Source organism: Neoarius graeffei, chromosome 3 (genome assembly GCF_027579695.1).
Source record: "Neoarius graeffei isolate fNeoGra1 chromosome 3, fNeoGra1.pri, whole genome shotgun sequence".
NCBI lineage: Eukaryota > Metazoa > Chordata > Actinopteri > Siluriformes > Ariidae > Neoarius > Neoarius graeffei.
Genome location: NC_083571.1, coordinates 43,874,142 through 43,899,430, shown reverse-complemented (window position 1 = coordinate 43,899,430; position 25,289 = coordinate 43,874,142). Strand labels below are relative to the sequence as shown.

General features: G+C 42.6%; 1 protein-coding gene across 1 annotated transcript in view; it reads right to left on the bottom strand.

The window, feature by feature from the left end:
- fbxo28 (F-box protein 28) overlaps nt 1-17,539 on the bottom strand; it is a 32,525-nt gene extending 14,986 nt beyond the window's left edge. Inside the window, exons 1-3 of the mRNA XM_060915914.1 lie at nt 17,345-17,539; nt 9,727-9,836; nt 4,805-4,943 (exon numbers count right to left, since the gene is read on the bottom strand). Coding sequence (XP_060771897.1) covers nt 4,805-4,943; nt 9,727-9,836; nt 17,345-17,533 — 438 coding nt within the window. The 5' untranslated portion in view covers nt 17,534-17,539. The remainder of the gene's footprint in view (nt 1-4,804; nt 4,944-9,726; nt 9,837-17,344) is intronic.
- Between the last annotated feature and the right edge of the window lie 7,750 nt (nt 17,540-25,289).

Here is a 25,289-nt window from a genome sequence, read left to right as displayed (position 1 = left end):
TTTATATTAAATTTGGTCAAATATCTGGCAATTTTTTACCTTGCACAATACCAGAAAAATTCAATTGAAATCAAGCCATTTGAGGTGAATTGGTCCGCCTCTGAAAAAACTTGCCATTTGGATTTCCCGGCAAACACTGATTTTCGTGATGTCGCGTGCGGGACGCCTCCCTCTGAATCCTACGTCAGCGCTGGTTTGTTTATGAGAAAACAACCTGGTGGTTTTCTGCAAATTTCTTCAACGTTATCGCATAATTATTAAAATGGTTAACAGATGTATCGTAGGAGGGTGTAGCAACACCAATCTTGATGGGATTAGTACTCATCGTTTCCCAAAAGACCGGACAATGAGAGAGAAATGGGAGCACTTGGTCTACACAGGCTGTGCACTGAAACCGTGCGAAGCTCTCGCAGCCTGCTGGCGCTTCCGCAGGTGACGTCACGAATCTGGCTCCAGACTCCCTCGGGATTTTTCCAGACTCGTTTTGTTATTTTATTTTTTTCTGCTGTAGACAGATGGCCTTGTGCAAAATTACCCTTCTGGATGAGTGTGTAAAGGGACATTCTTTCATATATAAAAAAAAATAAATAACCACACGAAATTGGTCCAGAATATGCCCTTTAATAACCATCACCTACCACACCATAAGGCATGCGTTGTAAGGACTCTATCATAGAGCCTGCAACATTTCTATAACAGATGAAGACAGGAGAAAAGAGGAGAAACACCTGAGACACTGACAAATCAACTTCAACTCAATGGCCATTTTATTAGGAATATTTGCACACCACATATTAGCCATTAGCATGCTAGCTGCTAACATGTTACCCATTTGCATATTAGCACGCTAAACACAGCACGGTGGTGTAGTGGTTAGCGCTGTCGCTTCACAGCAAGAAGGTCCTGGGTTCGAGCCCAGTGGCCAGCCGGGGCCTTTCTGTGCGGAGTTTGCATGTTCTCCCCATGTCCGCGTGGGTTTCCTCCGGGTGCTCCGGTTTCCCCCACAGTCCAAAGACATGCAGGTTAGGTTAACATGGGGCGGCCTTGGGCTGAAGTGCCCTTGAGCGAGGTACCGAACCCCTGACTGCTCCCCGGGAGCTGTAGTGTGGCTGCCCACTGCTCTGGGTGTGCGTGTGTTCACTACTTCAGATGAATTTCACTGTGCTTGAAGTGTGCAAGTTGTTTCTTCTTCTTCTTCTTTTAAACTTGGCATGCTGGCATGCTAGCTGTTAGCATGCTAACAGTTTGCCTGTTAGTCGTTAGCATGTTAACGTGTTCACCATTAACATATTAGCATGCCAGTGGTTGACGTTCACCATTAGCATGTTAACATGCTAGCTGTTAACATTAACCTTAACATGTTAGCATGCTAACAACTAACATGTTAGCCATTAACATGTTAGCATGCTAATTTAACATGAGCATGATCGCTGTTCTGCTACAGCTCAGCAAGCACACTAGTTTGGCTAAATGGGAGATCTCGGCTTTAGCGGACCATGCCACCAGCCTGGGCCATGACGTAGCGTGGGATAACAGCAGTGTACTCATTTCTCAAGACCACTGGTTAGAGAGAAAAATTGCTGAAGCAGGGATGATCGCTTGTGATAGCAGTGCACAACGGACTGCGGCAGGAAAATACCTGCAAGTTATCCGCCTTTGATTGAAAGGATATAATTTACAGCACGGGAACTTTGTGTGGGGTTTTTGGTTTGTCTCATCGCATTTATTTATTTGCGGGTTTTTTTTTTCACCTCAGTTCAATATTTATTGTGGATTTTTTTTTGCAAGCATGTGACCCATCATGATGCAAGTGACAGTTTTGTTATTTTCGATTAAACTAGTTTGTTGACATTTGTAAACACACATTCCATTCTGCTCCTCATGATGGACCGTAGGTCCAAAAGCTCGGAATAGAACTTCATAAATTTATGTGGAAGACACGTTTTTATTGACTTAATATGATTCCCGCATACAAACTTTGGATATAAAAACCCTTTTGTTTCATTTTCTTAATAACCAACAATTATTTACCCACATTTGTAATGGTTGGAGTAAAATATAATAACCTATTAACTAAAATATTAATTTGATTTAAAAATAAGTCAACAAATGGGTCTTTTCTTAATAAAGCTTTTATGTACATTTGTACTCCCTCCATTTGCTTCTCTTTTCTTTAGCTTTCAGCAGTCTGTAAAAAGAGAGCTCTGAGTTCTTGTTAAACTATTTGTACAGTTAACCACACAACAGCTCTTTCCCATTTTAGATCGTGTATGCGTATATGCTTTCTCTGCGGCATTCGCGCTGTGTTACTTCCGCCTAGGTTGAAGTCTCACACATTCATGTTATTGTACATTATTGCCCTCTGCTGTATAAATAATGCAATTACAGCTAGGAACCACTAAGATATTCTGCAGCTTGATAATTATTGCAATTCATTTTCTTATTTCATTGATTTGAACTGTCATAAATCTGTATCGTGATTTATCATCACACAAGATATCGTTACATGCCTACCTCCAAGTCTCTTGATGCTTATTAATTTGTTGTTTGTGGGCATGTTCAGGACAATGATTTACAATTCAAACATCGAGGATGCAGTCACGCTGAAAGCCGAGGTGCTGCCCAACCAGATTTACAGCAACTCGTTTGTTAGCTAAACAAAATTAACTAGCTAAAACATGTACAGTGCTCAGCATAAATGAGTACCCCCCCCTTGAAATAATCTCAATGAACACAATTTCCAAAATGTTGAAAAGACGAAGTTTAATATAACATCTGTTTAACTTATAACGGGAAAGTAAGTTTAATAATATAACTTAGATTACACATTTTTCAGTGTTACTCAAATTAGGGTGGTGCAAAAATGAGTACACCCCACAACAAAAACTCCTACATCTAGTACTCTGTATGGCCTCCATGATTTTTAATGACAGCACCAAGTCTTCTAGGCATGGAATGAACAAGTTGGCGACATTTTGCAACATCAATCTTTTTCCATTCTTCAACAACAACCTCTTTTAGTGACTGGATGCTGGATGGAGAGTGATGCTCAACTCTCTTCAGAATTCCCCATAGGTGTTCAATTGGGTTCAGATCAGGAGACATACTTGGCCACTGAATCACTTTCACCCTGTTCTTCTTCAGAAATCCAACAGTGGCCTTAGATGTGTGTTTAGTCATGTTGGAAAAGTGCACGACGACCAAGGGCACGGAGTGATGGTAGCATCTTCTTCAGTATAGAGCAATACATCTGTGAATTCATGATGCCATCAATGAAATTCAGCTCCCCGACACCAGCAGCACTCATGCAGCCCCACATAAGGACACTGCCACCACGTTTCACTGTAGACACCATGCATTTTTCTTTGTATTCCTCACCTTTGCGACACCATACAGTTTTGAAGTCATCAGTTCCAAAAACATTTATCTTGGTCTCATCACTCCAGAGTATAGAGTCCCAGTAGTCTTCATCTTTGTCAGCATGGGCCCTGGCAAACTCTAGGTGGGCTTTTTTGTGCCTGGGCTTTAGGAGAGGCTTCTTTCGTGGACGGCATCCATGCATGCCATTCCTCTGCAGTGTACGCCGTATTGTTTCACGGGAAATAGTCACCCCAGTTTGGCTTTCTACTTCTTTAGATAACTGCAGTGAACTTGCATGCCGATTTTCTTCAACCCTTCTCATCACAAGACACTCCTGTCGAGGTGTTAACTTCCGTGGACGACCTGGACGTCTCTGTGAGATGGTTGCAGTTATATCTTTCTTAAATTTTTGTACGACTTTTGCTACAGTATTCTGACTGATAAGTAAAGCTTTGCTGATCTTCTTGTAGCCTTCACCTTTGTGGTGGAAAGAAATTATTTTCTTTGGGGAATTCTGAAGAGACAAGTTGAGCATCACTCTCCATCCAGCATCCAGTCACTAAAAGAGGTCATTGTTGAAGAATGGGAAAAGATTGATGTTGCAAAATGTTGCCAACTTGTTCATTCCATGCCTAGAAGACTTGGTGCTGTCATTAAAAATCATGGAGGCCATACAAAGTACTAGATATACAGGTAGTAGTTTTTGTTGTGGGGTGTACTCATTTTTGCACCACCCTAATTTGAGTAAAACTGAAAAAAGTTATATTATTAACCTTACTTTCACATTATAAGTTAAACAGATGTTATATTAAACTTTGTCTTGTCAACATTTTGGAAATTGTTTGTGTTCATTGAGATATTGTTTAAAATGTTACTTTTCAAAGGGGGTGGACTCATTTACGCTGAGCACCGTAGAGTCGAGTCATTAGGTCTGTGTCTGATAAATCGTCTGGATAATAAAATTGACCTTTACTGTGCTCAGTTGTGTCGCTCATTTTTCAAAGTAACAACTCGGAGCAAAATGAAAACGGCAGAAGCGAGGGAAACCGGGTCGGGGCTGCATACGGCTTTTTCCAGACCGCGTTCAAAAATCCGTATCTGCCCAGTCACGCGACTTTTCCCAATGGTTTTATTAAGAGCGCACGCGTGAGTCCGTACGGGTCATATGACAAAGATGCGCTTATGAATATTTTTCGCAACATTTTCGAAAACAAATTCTGGCTTATTCTGGAAAAATCAGTCTCGAGTCCTGGCTTTGTTTTTGCAACCGGGAGGCGTGGTGGATGTCAGAGTGACGTGCATCACTCAGGCGCGGGTGTTAGATCCACGTTAACTTAATGATAAAATCATGGCACATTTGCATCACAGATAGCCCAAATGGTCTGTGTGCAGCGACTTTAGCGAGGCTTGAAATTAACGTCACAAAGTAAATAAGAGCGGGCACCTTGCCAGGTATGAAGCAGCACAGACTGGAGTCCACATATTTCATGAAGGTCATATTGAGCAGGGATAGGCGTGTTTCCACTGCAGCTAAGATGTCTGCATGGCGAGCTAGGGAGTGGTTCCTCCTCTCAGATTCCCGCCTAAGGGGCACATCAGAGCAGAAATTATCACCACACCACTTATTTTAAATAGTGCTTTTAAAAAAGTGTAGGCTTACTGCTGTATAATACATTGATTGCTTGCTTTATTCCAAAGAGTAAAGATGATGTATATATATAAAAAAAAAAAAAACAAAAAAAAAAAACAATGAATCCAAACATCGTCATAAACAAACAGAATAGCGTAGCCACAAGGCAGTAACATAATCATGTTTGGAAAGGATTAGGAAGAAGTAAATAACTTATCAAATCCTAACCCTCTATACCACCGCTAATCAAACGTCACTTTCTAAGCAATCAATTTTGTGACAAAATGTTCATACAATACTTTTGAAATATCAAACAAAAACGACAAATCAAAATACAAAAAAAAGAGTCAATTTTTTTTAGACTGGCAAATTATTCGTGTAATCGTGCAAAATATCAGTCTATTACTCTTCAGAAACCTTTTATCTTTGTTCCGCGTCTTTCTCAGTTTTGTTTGACGTAATTTATTTTGGCTGCGATTCCAGCTTTCTCGTTTGCGCTCCCTGACTTTTTGCTTGCAGTTTTGGCACAAACTTGACGTGTGGGTGGGCTGTCCAGGAATGCATTCCCATTGGCTAACTTGTGTTTGACTGACACCTACGCTCACCGATTCCCCCGGAGGCTGTTGCGGCCATTTCCTACTCGGATTCTGGCGGACTGTTTGACAAGTGACCGATCCATTGACGGTAAAACAAGGATCGAGTGGACTTCAGTGGCGACTATGATATTGAATTTACACTTTGTTGAATTAATTCAATATCATAGTCACCACTGAAGTCCACTCGATCCTTGTTTACCGTCAATGGATCGGTCACTCGTCAAACACTCCGCCAGAATCCGAGTAGGAAATGGCTGAGCATAGCTGTCAGTCAAACACAAGTTAGCCAATGGGAATGCATTCCTGGAGAGCCCGCCCACACGTGAAGTTTGTGCCAAAACTGCAAGCAAAAAGTCAGGCAGCGCAAACGAGAAAGCTGGAATCGCAACCAAAATAAATTACGTCAAACAAAAACTGAGAAAGACGCCGAACAAAAGACTGATATTTTACACGATTACACGAATAATTTGCCAGTCTAAAAAAATTGACTTTTTTTTTTGTATTTTGATTGGTCGTTTTTGTTTGATATTTCAAAAGTATTGTATGAAAATTTTGTCACAAAATTGATTCCATAAATTTCCGCCATAATAAACTATATATACAAAAGAAAAGAAAAAACAAAACAAAAAAACCACACATGGTATAATATCGACCAAATCATATACACAGATACTTATGCATATATACACACACATACAATACATATATACAGTACATACATATACACATACCTATAACTATACACATCCATATAATTATGCATATATATTATATACAGTTATGCGCGCGCGCGCACACATCTCCGTACGTACCCATACCCACACTTATATTATCAATAGAATGTTATTGTAATTCCTCCTCCCTATACCTCAAAGATCTGTTCCTTATACCTTTTTTAAACTGGTTGAACATTTCATGAGCTCCACATTCAAACTGTTCCGTAGCTTTACGCCACAAACAGAGATACAGGTTGTTTTACAATCATGGTACGCAAGCTAAACATCACATTTAACACTTATTATCTTCAATATCAAAAGGCTTGACTAAATAAACTTGGTTGTTTATTGTAGCCCTGTGATAGCTCTATTTACCATGCAAAAATAAAATTGGTGATAACATTATTTTTGGTGAATGTATGGCAATATGTCATATTTAGCAAAATTACTCGTGTCATTTAGAAAAAGTGCTTTTTTGACCACAGGTAGCTCCAAAAGGGATGCACTTCAATCATTCTTTATACCATAAAACAAATATTTGGTTCCATATCATTGGAAACATAGTTAAGTTTTAATGTTGAATGCCAGTAAGTTTTCAGACTATTTTGATCAAATTAGTATGTAATTGTGTCAAAAAAAAAAAAAAGTCCTCTCTGAGACAGCTAATTTTTCAATATAAAATAACATATCTAAAATGATTATTTTCATCCTAAAATTTGGTCAAGATATCGGGACATAAATATTCGAGACAACTAACACAAAGCTTACAGCCTTATATTTAAAAGCACTATGGAAGTAGTGGATTCTGAATTGTCAAAAAAAAAAAAAAGTCCTCTCCGAGAATCACTTCATTTGTTTCTCCCAGCCCTGCTTAAAGCTACACTTGATCTTCTTTATCTTATAGCAGATTACACAAAACTACCATACACACACGTCAAAAAATTACCTGAAATCTGTTCTTTAACTTGTCCTTCACTTAAAAACTGGTACAAGAACCAGTTTGAATCAATTTGAATTTTGGACCCCTGTGACACAAACTTTGTACCCTGATTGTAAAACAACCCATACTGAACATTTTTAACGTTGCCCTGGCACTGCGAATTTTACATTTCAATTTCCCCCTAAAATTATAGCCCCCCCCTCTATCCGAGAACATTGTTTGGATATTCCTTGGTACTTTATAATTCCTTACTTTGTACATTAAGGCAGTTTTAGATTCTAGAATATCCCTGAATTTTAAACATTTTCAATTTAAAAATAGTGAATTAGTATGATCTCGGCAACCAGCGCTATGAATTATTCATTCACATCACTTCATTAGGCCACACCAATCCGATTAGTTGGTTCTCGGAATCGCTGCTTGAAGAAAATGCAAAATGAAGAAAAAAAAAAAATCTGAAGACTGCAGGTTGAGGTCACGTGACGTCGAAAACCAATCAAATCGCCCCTTTCACTTTAGATAAAGACTTGTGGAAGAAACATGCCTGTGGAGGGGAATCCTGCAAAGCCCGTGTTTGTGATTGTTAGGATATTCACCGAACAGAAGCGTCGAAATTCAAGAGGGCATGTTGATGAATATTCATCTTGGTTAAATTGATCGCGGAGTTTTAGTCACATAGGCTACCGTCCGCATATCTGGTGAAACAGCGCGATCTTGTCGTTCTAATGCTATTAGCTCACAAGACTGTTGTTTCAGACTTTTATTTTCAATTATCCTTAATGCATATGGGTGGAAATAAGATAAGCTATTAAAAGAGCCATATGAAATGTGTAACAATAATGTATTGTCTGCAGAGACTCATTGTTTTGCAGGTCACGGGGCCCACAGGGCCCCTCCTGGGAAAAAACAGGGGCCCAGTTCTACAATGGGGGGCCCAGTGATTATCCTTCAGTTGAAGCGACCCTAGTGAGTGAAGCGAGCCCAATGAACAGCTGGGGCAGCCCAGGGGCTGTTTTTTTCTTCTCAAGTCTGTTTTTTTTTTTTTGGTATTAGAAGCCATATGAAGCAATGTAGATGACAAAAATCAATGCTTCAACCAAATATACTGAGAGATTGTTTAATCAGTGGCAATATTTTGGAATTCAACCACAGGCCACTATATATCCCATCTATATTATCTCCTCCTTGTAAATTATAGCAAAAGAATGGGTTTGTTTTTTGCATGCTGTGATGGTCTAATTCTGCTCGTCTCTACTTCTAATTTCATTAATTTATTTTATTAACTTGTTTTCAGTTTGGTGTAGGTCTATAGTAGTAGTTGCTGTTGTAGTAGTTGTAAATCTAGTATGACTAATTACCTTGGGTATCGGGGTATTAGTTTTTTCAGGTGACTGTACTCTCTTTCTGCCAAAGAATGACAAAATAGATGTATTTTTCTTTTTTTTCTTATCCATGTTTTCTTGTCTCTTTCGAATATTCGTACATAGACCATAAGACGCCACCTAGCGAAAGACTTGGATCAGGTTTTACTCGCTTGGGACGCTACAAACAGGACGGCGTAAATACACGAACGGGTCCGAAGTATATTCAATATGGCTGCGGTCAAAACAAATTCATCCGATGCTGAAATCTGTTGAATATCCAGATAATTAATGTTGGAAGTTGCATATTTGTGCAAGATTTTCGATATTGAGACCATGAAGTCAAGTAATACGCCACGAAACGTTCCAAATAGGGTATAAAATGCTCGCGTCCATATTGGCCCCTGCCCCTCTCGACAATGCGTTCATTATTCGAAATAGTGCGTCTAAAGCCTAGGTCACAACCGGATGTACGATTTTTTGGCCGTGCGATTTTTGGCGTTTCCCCAAATCGCTGCGTTTTTTTTTTTTTGTTCGTGGAGAAAGACGCACGTTGGCCGCAAGTTTGTCTTGCAACCTGAAAAAAACGTAAGCGCCCAAAGAGTTTGTTTGACATGACAAAGAACCTCTGTGGCCGGTCTACGGCTTGAAAATCAGCACGTCACACGCGCGCCCTCCGTGCGTTTCTTGCGTTTTTTGCACGTAGACCTGCCGTAGGAGCACGTACGGTGGGTTGTGACCGAGGCTTTAGACGCGGGCGCGCCAACAATCTGAGTCTTTGTGTCTGTTTTGTTTCTCTATTATGAAAGCCCTCTATTTCCACCGCAAATTTTACCATCAGAGCATTTTTTTAATTTTATTTCGCTCGCTCGCTTCATATTTTTCCTGAAAAAAAATCAGAGAACCAACTAATTGAATTGGTGTGGCATTAATTAAAAAAAAAGCCTGAGCATGCATCTTGATTACTCAAGAGACTGATTACTCAGACCTTTCTGACTGCGCTCAAAAGGAAGCTGATCAATCCCACCCCTCCAAGAAACAAATACAAGAAAGCCATTAAGGTCAGTGTACTGTGTCAGCTGTCTGTGGAGAACAGCTCTGAAATTTTAGGGTTTAATCTCACCTGGGCAGCTGGGCTTTGACTTGTTTTTGACAGAGGCTGTGATAACGCTCCACTCTGAGGAAACCTTGGTTAAGCATACGTTGACAAATCATGTCCATGCGCTTACATACCTAAAAAGACAAAAGCTATTCAGCCACAATATTTTGTCCTCGTACCCAACATGATAATGGAGTGTCAATAAAACAATCGTTATAAAATATAAAAATCATGCTGAGTGACTATAAACCATCCATCCATCCATCCATCATCTATACCGCTTATCCATCAGGGTCGCCGGGAAAGCTGGAATCAATCCCCAATGACTTTTGGTGAGAGGCGGGGTGCACCTTGGGCAGGTCGCTGATCTATCACAGGGCTAACGCCGATGAACAACCATTCATTCATTCACATTCACACCTATGAGCAATTTAGAGGAGCCAGCTGACCTAATCTGCAAGTCTTTGGACCGTAATAGGAAACTGGAGCACCTGGACACAAATGCCCCTTTTCCACCAAAGCAGTTCCAGGGCTGGTTCGGGGCCAGTGCTTAGTTTGGAACCGGGTTTTCTGTTTCCACTGAAAAAGAACTGGTTCTGGGGCCAGAAAAACCGGTTCCAGGCTAGCACCAACTCTCTGCTGGGCCAGAGGAAAGAACCGCTTACGTCAGCGGGGGGGCGGAGTTGTTAAGACCAACAACAATAGCAAGATCGCGAAAGATCGCCATTTTTAAGCGACGAGAAGCAGCAGCTGTACAAACGCGAAGTCATCCATTACTGTTGTTTTGATATTCGCGCCAAGGTTTATGCAAACGCAGCGACGTAACTGACGTATAGTGACGTAATGACGTGGCTCCCCTTAGCACCATGAGCTATGGAAAAGCAAACTGGTTCTTAGCTGGCTTGCAAGTTGAACGAGTTGCGAACCAGCACTGGCTCTGAACCAGCCCTGGAACTGATTTGGTGGAAAAGGGGTAAAAGACTGGTGGTAAATTCAGACTGTGACACCGGTTTTTCTGGCCCCAGAGCCAGTTCTTTGTCAGTGGAAACAGAAAACCCAGGCCATTATTAAAAAACGTTCCGTTTCCGGTCCACCGGCCGGGTGAGTGCCGTTTGTGTGGTTGAAATTTTTTTTTTAACGCCGGTTTATCGACATTTTTTGGGGGGTTCGTAAATCTAAAATCGAACTTAACATTTACACATTCTGTGCAGAATATAGAATTGAATCAGCTCTGTGCATGCGCCGTGCGGCACAAAAAAATGGCAGCCACCATGAAGGAAGGAGATCCGGAGTTTTCAAACATTTGCTTAAGCGTGAAATCGCAAAATGGTATTCTAGCGAACAACAAAATAGTAAAGATTCAGAAAAACAAATCATTCAGTGATCATTTTAATAGTGTAATTTCATCCGAACTAGGCCTAACGCTCGATTTAGAACTACAGAAAGTCCGCGTGTCGGACCATCACAACTGGAAAATTCATTTGATCTTGATCCATCCAAGACGTTACAAACAGCTTTTGAGTTTTGTTATGCGAAATTCATTACCTACTTTGTTAATGACCCTGACAGATCTGTAGGAGAACCTAATAGATCTATTCAAAATGAGAACGGAACGGAACAAAAAAAAAAAAAAAAAAACGCGTTTACGGAACTAATGCAGGTTGGCTGGACAGAATTAAAAACTGTGTCTGTAGCAAATAAAGTTTTTGTACAAGTTTCAATTGATTAAACTGTCATATTTTATGAAATGTGTCTGCTTTTGAGCAATTCCAGCATTATGGACGTGACACTTGAACTCAAAATGGCAACAAATGACCCAGTGCATGTTTTATTGTCTCCCAGTATTTAAACAGGTGTTGCATATTTTAAGGCTGTACCATACTGGAGAAGTGATAGAACAAGAACAATTCCCATAGTACATCTAGGGCATGCCAGAAAATGCCGATAAAAGATGCGTTATGGATGTGACAGAAAAAGTATCACTTTTCTTGGGTGACTGTACATTTTTATCAAACTCTGTGAAATTGTAAACCTAATGTCAAAATGGAGATATCCGTTTGATAGAGGGGTCCAAGGTGAATATTAAAAAAATCTTTGTTTAAAATATTTTGTATTTCATGCAGAGTTTCGGAAGGAAAAGTCAGCGTTATGGATGTGATGAAATTCCGTTATGGATGTGACGCGTCTGAAATAGACATGGCATATGTTTAGAAAATCAGCAATTTAACCACCATAACCCTTTGAAAAACTCTCTAAATATCAGCTAAAACTATCAAAGTTCTTAAATAATATTTAGGATGGCTATTGTTTTGCTGTTTTGTGGATTTGAGCATACATTTCTGTGGCTTGTGGCAATAATATAGAATTGTACATGATCAAAGTTGATTTTAGCTTGGGTTTTACATTATAAGAAAGAAAGACTGACATATTAAGGCGAAGGGAACAATTCTTGTGACAAATTGGTTCAACTTATTCACATCTGTAAAATACAGGCCGAGGTGATATCTCTGGGAGTGGTTTTGATGTATTACATGTTGCTTTATTCTTGCATGGTGAGGTTGACATTTACATGGAATTGCCCTTTTGTACAACCCCGATTCCAAAAAAGTTGGGACAAAGTACAAATTGTAAATAAAAACGGAATGCAATGATGTGGAAGTTTCAAAATTCCATATTTTATTCAGAATAGAACATAGATGACATATCAAATGTTTAAACTGAGAAAATGTATCATTTAAAGAAAAATTAGGTGATTTTAAATTTCATGACAACACATCTCAAAAAAGTTGGGACAAGGCCATGTTTACCACTGTGAGACATCCCCTTTTCTCTTTACAACAGTCTGTAAACGTCTGGGGACTGAGGAGACAAGTTGCACAAGTTTAGGGATAGGAATGTTAACCCATTCTTGTCTAATGTAGGATTCTAGTTGTTCAACTGTCTTATGCCGCTTTTCCACTACCAACGCGGCTGAGTCGGGCTGAGCCGTGCCGTGCTGAGTCGAGCTGTGTGGGGCTGTTGGAGTTGCATTTCGACTACAACCGCGCTGAACCGTGCTGGCTGGAAGTGGGTGGACACATTGGGTGGAGTTAGCGAAACTGGGTGGACGTCACGTGATGTTGTTAGGCGGCGCAAACAGTGACATCAGTGATCTTTTAAGCGGTAGTCTCACGACCCGGAGAGTAAACAAACATGGAGGACATGGAGTCGTTAGTGTTGCTGGTCTTGGTGCTGTGGCTTGTTGTCGCCGACAACGCCAACAGATACTGGCAAGAGCGTATAGATGAGGCGAGGCGCATAAGGCTTCATAATTCTCGTAATTCTCCTTCTTCCGGGTTTACGGTGTTTACAGATCCCAGCGTGCTCGTGGGGCGTGAGGACACTCCTCCTCACCAATCAGTGCACAGGGGAGTGTCTCCTCATGCCCCTAGCCTCACTCAGCTCGGTTTGGCTCGCTTCAGCCCCACTCCAAAACCGTGCGAGTTTTGGGGGCTGAGCAGGGCTGAAGCGAGCTGAGTCGTGCTGTTCTTAGATAGTCGAAACGCGAGCCGTGTCGGGCTGAAGTGACCTGAAGCGAGCTGAAAAAGGGTAGGGGAAAAGGGCCATTAGGTCTTTTTTGTCGTATCTTCCGTTTTATGATGCGCCAAATGTTTTCTATGGGTGAAAGATCTGGACTGCAGGCTGGCCAGTTCAGTACCCGGACCCTTCTTCTACACAGCCATGATGCTGTAATTGATGCAGTATGTGGTTTGGCATTGTCATGTTGGAAAATGCAAGGTCTTCCCTGAAAGACACGTCGTCTGGATGGGAGCATATGTTGCTCTAGAACCTGGATATACCTTTCAGCATTGATGGTGTCTTTCCAGATGTGTAAGCTGTCCATGCCACACGCACTAATGCAACCCCATACCATCAGAGATGCAGGTTTCTGAACTGAGCGCTGATAACTTGGGTCGTCCTTCTCATCTTTAGTCCGAATGACACAGCGTCCCTGATTTCCATAAAGAACTTCAAATTTTGATTCGTCTGACCACAGAACAGTTTTCCACTTTGCCACAGTCCATTTTAAATGAGCCTTGGCCCAGAGAAGACGTCTGCGCTTCTGGATCATGTTTAGATACGGCTTCTTCTTTGAACTATAGAGTTTTAGCTGGCAACGGCGGATGGCACGGTGAATTGTGTTCACAGATAATGTTCTCTGGAAATATTCCTGAGCCCATTTTGTGATTTCCAATACAGAAGCATGCCTGTATGTGATGCAGTGCCGTCTAAGGGCCCGAAGATCACGGGCACCCAGTATGGTTTTCCGGCCTTGACCCTTACGCACAGAGATTCTTCCAGATTCTCTGAATCTTTTGATGATATTATGCACTGTAGATGATGATATGTTCAAACTCTTTGCAATTTTACACTGTCGAACTACTTTCTGATATTGCTCCACTATTTGTCGGCGCAGAATTAGGGGGATTGGTGATCCTCTTCCCATCTTTACTTCTGAGAGCCGCTGCCACTCCAAGATGCTCTTTTTATACCCAGTCATGTTAATGACCTATTGCCAATTGACCTAATGAGTTGCAATTTGGTCCTCCAGCTGTTCCTTTTTTGTACCTTTAACTTTTCCAACCTCTTATTGCCCCTGTCCCAACTTTTTTGACGTGTTGCTGTCATGAAATTTCAAATGAGCCAATATTTGGCATGAAATTTCAAAATGTCTCACTTTCGACATTTGATATGTTGTCTATGTTCTATTGTGAATACAATATCAGTTTTTGAGATTTGTAAATTATTGCATTCCATTTTTATTTACAATTTGTACTCTGTCCCAACTTTTTTGGAAGTGGGGTTGTAATAAAAAAAGTACTGAAAGAAAAAGCAAACACAGCATTGCGATTTCTTATCCATCCATATATACAAGTGCTGTCAAAAATGTCGCGTTATTAACGCGTTAACTTGACTCAATTTTAACGGCGATAATTTTTTTAATCACGAGATTAACGCTCTGTGGCATGATGTAGGTTTTTCATAAGCTTTTGAAACTGCCAGGAACTTGGAACAGAGACTTTGGTTAGAAAACCGATAGCAGCTAGACTGTAATGCCACGCCCCGCACAGCCAGAGTCCTCTGCCCCCCAAGAACCAGCGCGGGCAGGGCGCGCTAGTAGAGATGGGATTTATGGCTCTTTGATGGGATCCGCATCTTTGTGATCCGTTCTTTGAAAAGAGCCGTTCAAAAGACTGGCTAATTTGGCTCTTTTTAAATATTTATTCAGTTTTAAGAAGACAGCGTCTAAAGAAGCCAGATCCCTCTGAACTGTAAACTCAATGCTATCCCAGAAATCCTTCCTGTAATATGCAAATTTGGCCGCCTCTGATTGGACAGCGCGACGCATCAACAGGCAGAAAGTGTAAAAGTACAAAATGTGTTAAGTGAGCTGAAACAGTAAAGATCAGATTCAATGCAATATTTATCAACAAACAACTTAAACTTAATATAAATAGTGTACTTTATATTATAATCAAGCATGTCAAGCCTACCGTCACTGTGTAACCTGTCTCTCTTTAGTTGTAGACTAACTCAAACAGTAGATCATTTCACTCATGGTTCTTTTGCTAGCCCCGCGCCGGTGCTCGGCTTAGGTTTCACTTTGCGGTGGCTGTGTCAAGACGTGTTATGCTTTGCAATAAAAACAAAACAAAACATTGGTACAAAGCAAGCCCATTCACTTTTTTATGCTGATAAGAGAATTACAATGGTTTTTTATGTGACAAAAAAAGTGCGATTAAATTGCGATTAATCGCGAGTTAACTATTGGCCCTTTCCACTACCCTTTTTCAGCTCACTTCAGCTCGCTTCAGCTCACTTCAGCCCGACACGGCTCGCGTTTCGACTACCAAAAACCAGCACGACTCAGCTCGCTTCAGCCCTGCTTAGCCCCTAAAACTCGCACCGTTTTGGGGTAGGGCTGAAGCGAGCCAAAGCGAGCTGAGTGAGGCTGGGGGTGTGAGCAGACACTCCCCTGTGCACTGATTGGTGAGGAGGAGTGTCCTCACATGCCCACACACGCCCCGCGAGCGCGCTGGGATCTGTAAACACCGCAAACCCGGAAGGAGAAGAATTACGAGAACTTCTGAAGCCTTATGCGCCTCGCTTCATCTATACGCTCTTGCCAGTATCTGTTGGCGTTGTCGGTGACAACAAGCCACAGCACCAAGACCAGCAACACTAACGACTCCATGTCCTCCATGTTTATTATTCGGGTCGTGAGACTACCGCTTAAAAGCTCACTGATGTCACTGTTTGCGCTGCCTAACGACATCACGTGACGTCCACCCACTTTCGCTAACTCCACCCAATGTGTCCACCCACTTCCAGCCAGCACGGTTCAGCGCGGTTGTAGTCGAAATGCAACTCCAACAGCCCCACTCAGCTCGACTCAGCCCAACTCAGCACCGCACGGCTCAGCCCGACTCAGCCGCGTTTGTAGTGGAAAAGCGGCATAAGACTGTCGCGACATTAATCGCGATTAAATATTTTAATCGCTTGACAGCACTAATATATATATATAAAAAAATCCCTCCCTCCCGAAAATTTTTTTGCTCACCCGGTGGACAGGAAACGGATTTTTTTTTAAGGATGGCCCTGGTTCCAAACTAAGCACTGGCCCCGAGCCAGCCCTGGAACTGCTTTGGTGGAAAAGGGGCATGTGTGGAGTTTGCATGTTCTCCCCGTGTCCGCGCGGGTTTCCTCCGGGTGCTCCGGTTTCCCCCACAGTCCAAAGACATGCAGATTAGGTTAACGTAGGGCAGCCTTGGGCTGAAGTGCCCTTGAGCGAGGTACCGAACCCCTGACTGCTCCCCGGGCGCTGTAGTGTGGCTGCCCACTGCTTCAGATGGGTTAAATGCAGAGGATGAATTTCACTGTGCTTGAAGTGTGCATGTGACAAATAAAGGTTTCTTTCTTTCTTTCTAAAATGCTGACAAATAAATCCCAGACACATTGAACAAAGCCTGCACACAGAAGGTCATATGATCGAGACTCCTGATTCTCTGTATTTCAATCATAACTCATTCAACAGCCATCTGATGTGTAAAGATTATTATTATTATTTTTAACTTATATGAATTACCACTTGACTCACTGACAATATAATAGCCTAGTTATCAAGCTGAAGTCTCTGTACATCACTGAGAGAAACTGAAACATTGTGCAAAAGACACGTTACTGAAGATTATTTCTAGTTTTCTTCACCGCCAGAACGAAGGAAGGACAGCTGCTGTGGAGAGAACACTTAGCATTCAGCTAGCTAGCTAACTCCTCTACTAACTTTAAATCCTCATGTCCTCTCAGGAAATAAAACGTGTCGGTGGATTAAAAGTGGGTTTTACTCGCTTAACAGGATAAACAAACCCAACAGACAGTCATTCAGACTTAAACACCCAATTTCTGCTTCATATTCAGGCTTGCTAAGTTGCTCAGGCAGCCAGCTTTACTGCACTCGCTCAGAAAGCGCATACTTCCATACTGCGCAGTATGGCAAAGCAGTACGCGAGCACGAGTGGCATTCCGCTCTCACATACTACTTAGTACAGTAGTATGCGCTGTTTCTCCTCCTAGCCTTTGTTTTTGTTGTAGTTTAGCTCACCAGGCGCAGCACACTGATTTCATCATAGGACAGGAAATTTAAAATGGTCTCGACGGCCACGATGGGAAGTCCGAGGAGCGGGTTGTTCTGGTGAGGCTGATCGGGCGGTGGAGAGGGCAATCTGGGCGAAACCGAGTCGGAATCAACAGACCCTCCACCTCCCTCAACTCTCTCCACGATAGCCGCCATCTTCTCTAGCTCAAGACGGGAGGAAGTGACGTCTGATTAAAAAAAACTCCACAAAAATAAAATAAAACAAAAACAACAGTGGAATTGAGAGACATGTTTTCAAGTGTTTACTGGATCACAGCAAATAAATAATAATAAATGAGTTAGTCCTCAGGAGCCAAAACACAGGGTAGGGGAGAGCGGGGACATCTATCTATCCATCCATCCATCCATTATCTCTAGCCGCTTAGGTCATCACAGGGCTGACACATAGAGACAAACAACCATTCACACTCACATTCACACCTACGGTCAATTTAGAGCAACCAATTAACCTAACCTGCATGTCTTTGGACTGTGGGGGAAACCGGAGCACCCAGAGGAAACCCACGCAGACACGGGCAGAACATGCAAACTCCGCACAGAAAGGCCCTCGCCAGCCACTGGGCTCGAACCCAGGATCTTCTTGCTGTGAGGTGACATTGCTAACCACGACACCACCGTGCCGCCCCATCCATCCATTATCTGTAGCCGCTTATCCTGTTCTACAGGGTCTCAGGCAAGCTACACCCTGGACAAGTCGCCAGGTCATGGCAGGGCTGACACATAGACACAGACAACCATTCACACTCACATTCACACCTACGGTCAATTTAGAGTCACCAGTTAACCTAACCTGCATGTCTTTGGACTGTGGGGGAAACCGGAGCACCTGAAGAACATGCAAACTCCACACAGAAAGGCCCTCGCCAGCCACTGGGCTCAAACCCAGGATCTTCTTGCTGTGAGGCGACAGTGCTAACCACGACACCACCGTGCTGCCCCATCCATCCATTATCTGTAGCCACTTATCCTGTTCTACAGGGTCGCAGCAACCTGGAGCCTATCCCAGCTGACTATGGGTGAGAGGCGGGGTACACCCTGGACAAGTCGCCAGGTCATCACAGGGCTGACACATAGACAAACAACCATTCACACTCACACCTACGGTCAATTTAGAGCAACCAATTAACCTAACCTGCATGTCTTTGGACTGTGGGGGAAACCAGAGCATCTGGAGGAGAACATGCAAACTCTACACAGAAAGGCCCTCGCCAGCCACTGGGCTCGAACCCAGGATCTTCTTGCTGTGAGGCGACAGTGCTAACCACGACACCACCGTGCTGCCCCATCCATCCATTATCTGTAGCCACTTATCCTGTTCTACAGGGTCGCAGGCAAGCTACACCCTGGACAAGTCGCTAGGTCATCGCAGGGGTGACACATAGACAAACAACCATTCACACTCACATTCACACCTACGGTCAATTTAGAATCACCAGTTAACCTAACCTGCATGTCTTTGGACTGTGGGGGAAACCAGAGCACCTGGAGAACATGCAAACTCCACACAGAAAGGCCCTTGCCAGCCACTGGGCTCAAACCCAGGATCTTCTTGCTGTGAGGCGACAGTGCTAACCACGACACCACCGTGCTGCCCCATCCATCCATTATCTCATCTCATCTCATTATCTCTAGCCGCTTTATCCTTCTACAGGGTCGCAGGCAAGCTGGAGCCTATCCCAGCTGACTATGGGTGAGAGGCGGGGTACACCCTGGACAAGTCGCCAGGTCATCACAGGGCTGACACATAGAGACAAACAACCACTCACACTCACATTCACACTTACGGTCAATTTAGAGCCACCAATTAGCCTAACCTGTATGTCTTTGGACTGTGGGGGAAACCGGAGCACCTGAAGGAAACCCATGCAGACATGGGGAGAACATGCAAATTCCACACAGAAAGGCCCTCGCCAGCCACTGGGCTCAAACCCAGGATCTTCTTACTGTGAGGCGACAGTGCTAACCACGACACCACTGTGCCGCCCCATCCATCCATTATCTGTAGCCGCTTATCCTGTCCTACAGGGTCACAGGCAAGCTGGAGCCTATCCCAGCTGACTATGGGTGAGAGGCGGGGTACGCCTTGGACAAGCTGCCAAGTTATCGCAGGGCTGACACACAGAGATAAACAACCATTCACATTCACACCTACAGTCAATTCAGAGCCACCAATAGGCTATTTGCAGGAATTGGTCACGTGTCAATTTTCCCCACAGCAACAAGCCCATGGTGGGCAAGCTAACTTGACATTCTTTGACAACCATAAGAGTTTGACTGGCAATGCGAAGCAATCCATTTCTATAATAGCTGTTTTTACCTTTTCTGCTGTCTTTTTTGACCCGAATTTTCATGCATACTTGGAAAAAGTTTGTGGTTTTAACTTCTGTCATAAGTTAAAGCGAATCACTGGCCGTAAACGAGAGTTTTTTGGACTCAATTGGTTGCCGCCGAAAGAAATTCACATGCAAAATGGCGGATTTCTCAGGTATGGTTATAAATTATAATTTAAATGATAAAGGTAGAAAAGGAGAAATTATAAGTAATAAACATACCTGATAAATCCACCATTTCGCACGTGAACTTCTTTTGGCGGCGTCCAACTTGAGTCCAAAAAACTCTCTTTTATGGCCAGTGATTCGCTTTAACTTACGACAGAAGTTAAAACCACAAACTTTTTCCAAGTACACACAAAAATTCGGGTCAAAAAAGACAGTAGAAAAGGTAAAAACAGCTATTATAGAAATGGATTGCTTCGCATCGCCAGTCAAACTCTTATGGCTGTCAAGGAATGTCAAGTTAGCTTGCCCACCACAGGCTTGTTGCTATGGGGAAAATTGACATGTGACCAATTCCTGCAAATGGCCTATTAACCTAACCTGCATGTCTTTGGACTGTGGGGGAAACCGGAGCACCCAGAGGAAACCCATGCAGACACGGGGAGAGCATGCAAACTCCACATAGAAAGGCTCTCACCGGCCATTGGGCTCGAACCCAGGACCCTCTTGCTGTGAGGCGATGGTGTTAACCACCATGCCGCCACTGTTTTTCTATCCATCCATCCATTATCTGTAGCCGATTATCCTGTACAGGGTCACAGGCAAGCTGGAGCCTATCCCAGCTGACTATGGGTGAGAGGCGGGGTACACCCTGGACAAGTCGCCAGGTTATCGCAGGGCTGACACAGAGACAAACAACCATTCACACTCACATTCACACCTACGGTCAATTTAGAGCCATCAGTTAACCTAACGTGCATGTCTTTGGACTGTGGGGGAAACCGGAGCACCCAGAGGAAACCCATGCAGACACGGGGAGAATGTGCAAACTCCACACAGAAAGGCCCTTGCCGGCCATTGGGCTCAAACCCAGGACCTTCTTGCTGTGCTAACCACTACACCACCATGCCACCCCTGTCTTTCCATCCATCCATCCATTATCTGTAGCCGCTTATCCGGTTCGACAGGGTCGCAGGCAACCTGGAGCCTATCCCAGCTGACTATGGGCGAGAGGCGGGATACACCCTGGACAAGTCACCAAGTTATCGCAAGGCTGACATAGAGACAAACAACCATTCACACTCACATTTACACCAACGGTCAATTTAGAGCCACCTTTACGGGGGGCAATAATTGTGGAGGGCACTGTACTGTTATTATTATTATTATTATTATTATTAACTGGCGGCACGGTGGTGTAGTGGTTAGCACTGTCGCCTCACAGCAAGAAGGTCCGGGTTCGAGCCCCGTGGCCGGCGAGGGCCTTTCTGTGTAGAGTTTGCATGTTCTCCCCATGTCCGTGTGGGTTTCCTCCGGGTGCTCCGGTTTCCCCCACAGTCCAAAGACATGCAGGTTAGGTTAACTGGTGACTCTAAATTGACCGTAGGTGTGAATGTGAGTGTGAATGGTTGTCTGTGTCTATGTGTCAGCCCTGTGATGACCTGGCGACTTGTCCAGGGTGTACCCCGCCTTTCGCCCGTAGTCAGCTGGGATAGGCTCCAGCTTGCCTGCGACCCTGTAGAACAGGATAAAGTGGCTAGAGATAATGAGATGAGATGAGATTATTATTGACTATTTGATTATTTCAAACACATTAAGAAGACAAGAAGTTCCACATATTATCTTTTGACGAGGCACCTGTTAACTGAAAACCATTCCAGGTGACTACCTCATGAAGCTGGCTAGGATGATGCCAATAGTGTACAAAGTGTCATCAAGGTAAACAGGAGTTATTTTCAAGAATCTAAAATATGAAACATTTGGTTTTTTAACACTTTTTTTGTTGTTTGTTTCACATATAATTCCATATACATTCCATATGTTGTTTGATAGTTTTGATGTCTTCAGTATTGTTCTACGATGTAGAAAATGGTCAAAATATAGAAAAACATTTGAATGAGTAGAGGTATCCATACTTGTGACTGGTTCTCTATGTATAAAAATCTTTTTGTTTCCTGATGCTATTTAAAATTGAGATTAAATACAGTCATATCCATCCATCCATTATCTGTAGCCGCTTATCCTGTCATACAGGGTTGCAGGCAAGCTGGAGCCTATCCCAGCTGACTACGGGCGAAAGGCGGGGTACACCCTGGACAAATCACCAGGTCATCGCAGGGCTGACACAGAAACAAACAACCATTCACACCTATGGTCAATTTAGAGTCACCAGTTAACCTAACCTGCGTGTCTTTGGACTGTGGGGGAAACCGGAGCACCTGGAGGAAACCCACGCAGACAGAGGGAGAACATGCAAGCTCCATGGCCGCTGGGCTCGAACCCAGGACCTTCTTGCTGTGAGGCGACAGTGCTAACCACTACATCGCCGTGCCACCCAAGAGTTGGGACAAATTTTCAAAAATTCTCTGCAGGTAGCTTCACATTCATATTGCCTTAGAAAGTATTTACTATACCCTCTTGCCACAAGATTAGTTTCTCAGCTTATCACATATACTGGCCTTCAGACTTCACTTTTTCTGTCGTTATTTTTTTGTGGAGAGACATGAAACATTGAGGGGAGGCATGGGACTTTATTTTGGGAGACTTGGGACACAGTAGGGAGACATGGAACAAAAAATAAAATACCTAGGCATACATGTTTAATTTTTTATTTATTGAACTGTATGAACACACACTGCTAATACCGCGACAGAAAATGTCAGTTTACCCAAAACCTGACTCAACAAAAGAGTTCCATTCTCAAGAAGAAATGAAATAAGCTTAATCCTCATGCAGGTACATGCCCACATTTTTAACAACAACAACAACAACAACAACAATAATAATAATAATAATAATAATAATAATAATAAACAATTTTACATTTGTAACCTCTAACATGAACTGTCCCAACTCTCCCCAACTCACCATTAAAACATCCCTAAATGTTTTTTTCCCTCCCAATAATTTAAGTTTAATAAATAATACTATATATGGTAACTCTAGGCTACATACTTTAATTCCTGATAAATCCCGAGTTTACCAGCAGACATTACACCGGAGAATGGAGGTGGACTGTGAAGTAGAAAATACAAGTTTCGATTGACAAACTATTTAACTTCACAAACCTTGCTGCAGTGTCCAGGTTTGTGGCTCCAAAGGAAGTAGGTTGCTCTAAGGGGCAACATCTAACTTCTGATGGAATCTAAAACCTCATCTCATCTCATTATCTCTAGCCGCTTTATCCTTCTACAGGGTCGCAGGCAAGCTGGAGCCTATCCCAGCTGACTACGGGCAAAAGGCGGGGTACACCCTGGACAAGTCGCCAGGTCATCACAGGGCGACACATAGACACAGACAACCATTCACACTCACACCTACGGTCAATTTAGAGTCACCAGTTAACCTAACCTGCATGTCTTTGGACTGTGGGGGAAACCAGAGCACCCGGAGGAAACCCACGTGGACACGGGGAGAACATGGAAACTCCGCACAGAAAGGCCCTCGTGGGCCACGGGACTCAAACCCGGACCTTCTTGCTGTGAGGCGACGGTGCTAACCACTACACCACCGTGCCACCCTTTATCACCCTTCTATATCCTTTAATTCATCCCTATATATCAACTAATTTTACTACTCCTTCAACTATTAATAAAACAAAACACACCCTTATTTGATCTATCTATCTATCTATCTATCTATCTATCTATCTATCTATCTATCTACAACCCTGATTCCAAAAAAAGTTGGGAAAAGTACAAATTGTAAATAAAATCAGAATGCAATAATTTACAAATCGCAAAAACTGATATTGTATTCACAGTAGAAAATAGACAACATATCAAATGTCGAAAGTGAGACATTTTGAAATTTCATGCCAAATATTGGCTCATTTGAAATTTCATGACAGCAACACATCTCAAAAAAGTTGGGACAGGGGCAATAAGAGGCTGGAAAAGTTAAAGGTACAAAAAAGGAACAGCTGGAGGACCAAATTGCAACTCATTAGGTCAATTGGCAATAGGTAATTAACATGACTGGGTATAAAAAGAGCATCTTGGAGTGGCAGTGGCTCTCAGAAGTAAAGATGGGAAGAGGATCACCAATCCCCCTAATTCTGCGCCGACAAATAGTGGAGCAATATCAGAAAGGAGTTCGACAGTGTAAAATTGCAAAGAGTTTGAACATATCATCATCTACAGTGCATAATATCATCAAAAGATTCAGAGAATCTGGAAGAATCTCTGTGCGTAAGGGTCAAGGCCGGAAAACCATACTGGGTGCCTGTGATCTTCGGGCCCTTAGACGGCACTGCATCACATACAGGCATGCTTCTGTATTGGAAATCACAAAATGGGCTCAGGAATATTTCCAGAGAACATTATCTGTGAACACAATTCACCTTGCCATCCGCCGTTGCCAGCTAAAACTCTATAGTTCAAAGAAGAAGCTGTATCTAAACATAATCCAGAAGCGCAGACGTCTTCTCTGGGCCAAGGCTCATTTAAAATGGACTGTGGCAAAGTGGAAAACTGTTCTGTGGTCAGACGAATCAAAATTTGAAGTTCTTTATGGAAATCAGGGACACCGTGTCATTCGGACTAAAGAGGAGAAGGACGACCCAAGTTGTTATCAGCGCTCAGTTCAGAAGCCTGCATCTCTGATGGTATGGGGTTGCATTAGTGCATGTGGCATGGGCAGCTTACACATCTGGAAAGACACCATCAATGCTGAAAGGTATATGCAGGTTCTAGAGCAACATATGCTCCCATCCAGACGACATCTCTTTCAGGGAAGACCTTGTATTTTCCAACATGACAATGCCAAACCACATACTGCATCAATTACAGCATCATGGCTGCGTAGAAGAAGGGTCCGGGTACTGAACTGGCCAGCCTGCAGTCCAGAGCTTTCACTCATAGAAAACATTTGGCGCATCATAAAACGGAAGATATGACAAAAAAGACCTAAGACAGTTGAGCAACTAGAATCCTACATTAAACAAGAATGGGTTAACATTCCTATCCCTAAACTTGAGCAACTTGTCTCCTCAGTCCCCAGACGTTTACAGACTGTTGTAAAGAGAAAAGGGGATGTCTCACAGTGGTAAACATGGCCTTGTCCCAACTTTTTTGAGATGTGTTGTTGTCATGAAATTTAAAAATCACCTAATTTTTCTCTTTAAATGATACATTTTCTCAGTTTAAACATTTGATATGTCATCTATGTTCTATTCTGAATAAAATATGGAATTTTGAAACTTCCACATCATTGCATTCCATTTTTATTTACAATTTGTACTTTGTCCCAACTTTTTTGGAATCGGGTATCTATCTATCTATCTATCTATCTATCTATCTATCTATCTAGTTGTTAATAATAATAATAATAATAATAATAATAATAATAATAATAAAGTAATGGAATTAATAATGTTTGTGTCGCCCATTAGAATA